A 7257-nucleotide genomic window follows, 5' to 3' on the forward strand; every position below is an offset into this window, starting at 1 on the left:
TTATTTTATTTAGATAACTTGCGCAAATATAATACATATATGGCCATTATAACAAAGTAATGACTAAATAATAACTCTTAGTCAATTTTCTATCACTAACATGGGCAACATAATTGGCCCCTTTTCTTAGACATCGTGTTAAGCTAGCATCAATTTGCGTTCATTCCTATCTTACATCACCCAACTTTGATTTGGATGTCCTCTTCGCATCCATTTGTATTCATCGATCCTTTTTTTTTTTTTTTTGGGTAGGAATATTCGTTCATTCCTTTTTTTCACCCCAATTATATCAAGCCATGGTCCTGCACTGTGTTCAACTTCTCATCAATCATGAGCAACTCGATGTGGGGAACATGATAAGTCCATGTACCATCAGAAGGTCCCCTCCCCTGGCTTTGTGAGATTCTCCATGAAAAATTGGCCATGTGAGGACACAAACACCACCAATTTTTGTCACCCTCTTTGTCGCCAGCCTCTTTGTTCTCTCCTAGCCACAAGGATGACGAAAACCGATGCTTATCGCCATGGGTGCTATCCTTCTATCGGACACCACGTATGGGGCCTACTTGATTCCTCTTCATCCTATCCGATGGCCTTTTGGAGCTGGCCTTCCGTGGGGAAGTACCCATCCCTATTGATGTTGTTGGCTTTTGGAATCCAATATAATGGGGCATATAAAATCTAATAATTCATGGCAAACAATTGCACCCAGGTCCCTATGGTTGGATAGAAGTATCTTTATGAGATCAAATCCTCTGCGGTGCACTACGCATGCCTTCCATCGTACAATGAACGGTGCATGTGACCGCATGTGCGTGCACGCACGCACGGCCACGTATAGCTATCCATCATGTGATGGTACGGTACATCACGGTACTACAAAGATCTGCCCCCTCTCTTTATAGTCCCAAAATAACCACCTTTGAATTGGCATGTGATTTATTTGTCACCAAGCCTAAGTTTAGTTCCTTCTCATGTTCCTAATAAAAGTGGACCATGATGGTCCAATTCATATTTATCAATGGATTCCCTTTTTTTTTTTTTTTTTTCACTTAAGGACTACCATGAGTTGCACTGCATGATGACTTCAAGATTTGTAAATGAATGTGTTTAATATAAGTTTGCAATTTATTCATATGTTGATGGCTTTGCAAAAGTTGCTGCCTTAAGTCATGTATATATAGTTAATTAATAATAATTTGCTACGGGGTCACTCCTATCTGAGTGCAAAATCTTTATAAATCTTAGGTGTAGGAAATTCTACAAGCAGTATATGTAACATATTTCTATTAGCTCTATAATTTGTCTCACAAGCAATACATCTATAGGAATGGTTGATTTTAAATGAACAGAGAATCCTATCTTTCTTCTCACAAAAAAGAAAAGAGAATCTTATCTACATTGTATGTTTTATCAGTTAAAATTAGTCACATAAGTCTTAGGAATTTTTCCACCACTTGAATAGTAAAAGGCTTGCTGACAATCTCTTTTGCCTTCTCTTTCTTATCTTCTCCCTCGCTGGAAATACAAAGGTTGCTTGGTGCCATCTGGAGGACAAACGAGGGCTCCAGTTTGATTCAAAGCACTCTTTTCTCATGTTCCCACCATGACAGTCCTACCAACCCTTTGGATGAGGTGCTGGGTCATTACAAACCCATGGGCCATAACTTTCCAATTTGCATTAAACTAGTAGAGAACTTCCCCTTGCCTTGTAATATTTAGGGCACACGGTCTCAACAATGGCTAACATCAATTAGAATTGGCAACAACGGATACAGCAGAGAATTGAACGCATGCCTTGGTTCAAGTGCAACTAGGTATTAGCTGAACTTGGATATGGAGCATCAAGACCAAGATATTATGTGAATTAGGTCAAGTTTAACTGACCTTAGTCCATTTGTTTCCTGCTAGTATTATATGTCACAAGTAATTGATCCTTTGATTAGCACAGCTTGATCAATCTACTGTATGTAACAAAAAACTTTATAGATACTAGGACCAAGGATGTTTAAGCGAGCACCATGTTTACCCTACTTAGGGAATCAAATGGCTTACTTTTTTGAAGATAACAAACACTATTCATGCTAAGTGACATCATTCTAATCCATTGCACATACAACCTCTACCATAAAACAACTCGGTGTTTAAAGTGTTGTGGAATCTCCACCCCACATTGTCTATATAAACCCTTCTGCTTGGTTGTAACATCTATTGGAGAGGAAGAGAAAAGAAGCCAAGAGTAAGAGAAGAACCTTAGGCTTCTTTTCCTTTTGGAAAAGAGGGCTCTCTCTTTTTTCCTTTGTACTCCCAAAGAAAAGAAAAGAGGAAAAAAGAAAGATCTATAGTGAGTTTTTGTATAACACTAGTTCCTCATTGAACGAAGGATCTTGGCGAGCTATATATATCTTTGAAATAAAAATGGGTGAAGTAAGTCTAGTCTTACATTGCAACCTTGAAGTGTCCTTAGTTCTTCACTTCTTTGTTATACTTTAAGGATTTTACAAGCTTGCCTCTAGAATATTATCACTAGAATTGTTGGTTCTATGCAATAAGGTATAAGATCATTTTAGGTTCTAAACCGAATGCATGCATGGGCTCATTATGCTCTACCATGAAAGGGATGAGTGATTTTGGTTTGATCAAATTATTTTGAGTTGGTTTCCTTCACATGTCGTACATAGAGATGAGGTGAGTCATCACTTTTTTGTCAAAAAAAAAAAAAAAAGAGGTTTGCTTTCTTATTTATGCAGTATTTTCACAATCAAAATATGGATGCATTGAATTCTTTTCCTCCAAAATGGATTTTAAATATATGATTTATATATAATATATTTTTGCCAAAAGACCTATATAATAAAATAGTAGTCAATGAATTGTATTTCTAGATGATTCTTTCAAATCTTCTTCATTTATATTTAAAGATTACTATTTTGTTTTAATGTATAGGAGCAAAAGGAAGAGGAAACAAAAGAGCAAGAAGAAAAGAAGGAAGAGGGAACTGAGGAGAAGAAAGAGGAGAAGGAAGAAGAGCCACCAGAGATAGTGCTCAAAGTGGACATGCACTGTGAGGGCTGTGCAAGAAAAGTTGAACGATCTCTGAGACGATTTGAAGGTCTCTTCTTCATTCCTTACCATAGCTTTCTCCATTTCTCTAGAATAGTCTGACAATGCTTTGTTAGATACTTAGTTGGAAACTAAAGAATATAATGAATATTAATAAATGAATGGTCTAAAAGGAAGAACTGGAATATCTCACTTTTAACCAATATCTCTTGTTCCAATATAGGACCTAAAACTTGAGAGACACGAGCATTAACAGAAATATGAAGTTAGGTCAAGATGATTTCTAAATAACAAGTCCGGCACTATCCTATTAACATGGATGCTCTGCTGCTTTACACTTTGCAGGTGGACCCATACCACCGTTTCATGTTGGATATGCCTCAGTAGGCACACCAAAGTATAGTTGTTCCAATTCTAGGGACGTTTCCGATAAGATGATTTTTTATTATAAGTGAGAAAATCCTTGACAGCATATAATTTCTTCTCAAGAAATTCCAAATTTAGAATGAAGATAAGCATCTCATTGGCCATGAAATTTATCACTTGAAGCCGATCGTTGCTTTTCCTTAACTTTAATTAATCCCAGACCAGGAATTGGCTGAGACATGAGTAAAATATGTGGTCAATAAGCTGAGTCTTGGTTGAAAGTAAAGAACAATTTTTAACAGGCCTAACCCTGCAACCTGGCCTAGAACAATATAAAATCAATATCATCATGGAATGTCTAACAAACTAGATTCCTCGTAGTCATTAAGGCCAAAAGTTTTGTGATTAAAAGGTACTGAAAAATCTCTAATCACTTCTAGATACCTATTATTTCTTTGATATGCATCTTTTATCGAATGTGGTATATGTTTAATCTTAACAGGTGTTGAAGAAGTAAAGACAGATAGCAAGTCCAGGACAGTGGTGGTGAAAGGAAAAGGAACAGATCCAATTAAGGTATGTGAGAGAATTCAGAAGAAGACTGGAAGGAAGGTTGAACTAATCTCTCCCCTTCCTACACCTCCTGAGGAGGAGAAGAAAGAGGAACCCCCACAAGAAGAAAAGAAGGAAGAGGTACTGTATTTTTCTTTGTTTTCTCAAGACTGACCTCCTTGTCAGGAGTAATATATAAATGATTAAAGGATGGAATTAAAACTACCTACTCTTCTAAACCAGGCTCTTCTATATAGCTGCTTCTATTAGTGAGTTGTGGAATAACTGATTCTATTTGCTAATCTTTCAAGTACATCAAAGCTCCAAAGACTGTTATCTAGGATGGCCCTAAGTCAATATATATATATATATATAAATATATATATAGACAAAAATCAATATATAATTTACTTGGTCGAACTAATACATTTTAATCTAGATTCCTAACTCCAAAGTGTTATCAAAATATGCTAAAGCCTTTCAATTGAAAAAAAATATTCTGATAAAATCATATATTAATCTACTTTTGTTGGTATATGCTAAAGTGTTTTAGCATTCACATATATGCTGAAAAGGAAATTTCAGGACACATTGCTTTAAGCCTCTTATTTATATTTTAATACAAATACCATAGCACTACAATCTAATGCGAAGAAAGTTTGTCTATATATTGCGTCGTTGCAAGCATTTACAATTTCTTACATCATGTTCGCTAACCATTATTTGATTTATCTTTTTCCTTTTTTTAAAAAAAATTCAATGCAGCCAAAGGCAATCACAGTCATATTGAAAGTTCGAATGCATTGTGGTGCATGCGCTCAAGTTTTGCAAAAACGGATAAAGAAGATGGATGGTATGTCACGATCTTGGTTATAGCATATGGTTCGTGATGAAAACAATAACTGAAAAGAAATTTTCAATTAATTTCACAGACTTTGGTCATCTCACTCAATATTATTTGTAAAACTGAGAGCTTGTTTGGCACAGCTGCCTGTTTTATTTTTTCCATGATGCATATTTTAACATGTGATTCACCACTAAAAATCACAATTGAAAAGAAATATTCAACTAACCTCACATACTTTGGTCATCTATAAAAATATTATTGGTAAAACTGAAGGTTTGGCATAGCTGCCTCTTTTTTTTTTTTTTTTTGCATGCAGATTTTAATGTGTGATCTATCACTCATAACCATAATTGTTTAGAAATTCTCAATTAATCCTACAATCTGGTCTCTCAATCAATATTACTTGTAAAACCAAAAAGTAATGTTTTGCTTAGTTGCCTTTTTATTTTTTCCATGATGCATATTTTAACGTGTGACTGACCATGAGAAACCTCCAATTCTCCATGTCCAAGAACTCCAATGGTTTAGATAGATGCCCAGCTTCATCAAACCGCAGGAGGATCATCAGGAAACTAGCCCATCCATAGCTGTCCTTGTTTACTTAGTAGTTATACTAGATTTATGCAAAAGAAAATTAGGTAATGTGTTTTTGTATTGTCAAATAATGTAGACAGGATTGCAGCCAAATGTTCCAAGCAACAGTCAATTGTAATCAGGTCTTTATCTTTTTAGTGTGGCCATTTGGCATCCTACCTGTCGCAAGGTTGAGCTACATCCTACTGGGTATCCATGACCTATCTTGCATTTTGCTAATACTTGATTCAAAGGTTCATCGGTTATCCTTAAGGTTCTGAGGACATACATCATTACCACACTAAACGTTGGTCAATCATCAAAACCATAATTAATAAGCAATGTTCTTCATCAACTACTAACTATGGGTCATTTCTCACATCTTTCTTTGTTTTGTTTTTCTTTTTTTTTTTATGTATATATTTCTATTCTGTAGGCGTAGAGTCGGTAGTTACAGACCTACCGAATGATCAAGTCATTGTTAAAGGCATCATAGACCCAATAAAATTGGTGGAGAATGTGTATAGACGAACCAAAAAGCAAGCTTCAATAGTGCAAGATGAGGAAAAAAGGATGAAGAGAAAAAAAGAAGAGAACAAGGAAGAGAAAGCGAAGGCGAAAAGCAAGAAGAGGAAGAAAATAGAGAAGATGATAACAAGATTGATGCTAAGAAATATGAATATTGGCCTTTTAGATACCAGTTGGGTATGCATACCCACCTCAAATTTTCAGTGATGAGAATCCAAATGCTTGCATTCTTATGTAACCAAAGGATATTATGACCTCGAAAAATGTTTTGCTTGCTTGTGTATGTTACATAATATGTATGTTAATCCATATTTTTGTGGTTAGGAGGGAAAGGACTGAACTATATCTCCTCTTTGAGAATAATTTGCCTTCTTATCGAATAAGTAGTTCCTTGAAATACACCGTTGTTTTTTTTAGGGGTGAAAGTGGTATGAATATTATCCGTCTAAATCCAATTTCATATCCGAATCCATTCAGATATTAACAAAAATTTAAAGATCTGATTAAAAAATAGATACGGATATGGATAGACAACTATCCGATCTCCATTCGAATATCCAAATTTATATGTAATCTTATATAATTTTATATAATACTTATTAATTTTTAAAATATATATATAATTATATAAACATGTTATTAATTGAATTTATCATTTATTAGTAATATTTTTGATTATGTAGTCATAAAATTTAATTATCTGAATTATATCTATAATTATATCCATACTTTCAGTATTCAAATTATATTCATATCAGTTTAAAAAATATGAATATAAATTTTTATATTTAAATAATATTCATATTATATTTGTATTCATTAGATAATATAAATATAGGTATAGATATGTTGATATTCAATCCATATTAGATCCGATTTTTTTTTTTTTTTTTCAGTATTTCCTCATTTGCATTACTGATAACAAAAATAATCTCATCATTGGTTTTTTAATTTAAGTACCTTCATGGTCCAGCCTTTTGAGGCTCCCACAAGATGCAACTTAGTTCATTTTCTTTATATTTACCTGAAAAGGACGGTGACTTTGTGCAAGAAGACTCGCTCAAGGTGCTGAATTCATGGGAAACGTACGTTGAATTGAGTTCTACAACCCACATGGTATGCATCTTAGGTACTGGCTAGGTAAACAATATTTGCTCCACCAATAAGCTATCTATTTACAGCTATTGTACCGTTGCAAACGCACTATATACCTATTATTCTCATGCACCTAATGGGATTTGAACCTAAGAAAATTTATCCATCGTTAAGCTAGATGCATAAGCAGTACTGTCATGCAATTGTAATGCATCAATTCATCTCTCTCCCAG

At 34.4% G+C, this 7257-nt stretch overlaps 1 protein-coding gene across 1 annotated transcript; it reads left to right on the forward strand.

Moving 5' to 3' along the window:
- The first annotated feature begins 2204 nt into the window (after nucleotides 1–2204).
- On the forward strand, nucleotides 2205–6292 carry LOC105056039 (heavy metal-associated isoprenylated plant protein 8-like). The gene is given in 7 exon segments (XM_073248149.1): nucleotides 2205–2427; nucleotides 2947–3112; nucleotides 3932–4122; nucleotides 4747–4834; nucleotides 5838–6016; nucleotides 6019–6103; nucleotides 6106–6292. Coding segments are annotated over 7 exon segments (780 nt in total). The 5' UTR covers nucleotides 2205–2418; the 3' UTR covers nucleotides 6168–6292.
- The last annotated feature ends 965 nt before the right edge of the window (nucleotides 6293–7257 follow it).

The sequence above is a fragment of the Elaeis guineensis genome, chromosome 13 (genome assembly GCF_000442705.2).
Source record: "Elaeis guineensis isolate ETL-2024a chromosome 13, EG11, whole genome shotgun sequence".
Lineage (NCBI taxonomy): Eukaryota > Viridiplantae > Streptophyta > Magnoliopsida > Arecales > Arecaceae > Elaeis > Elaeis guineensis.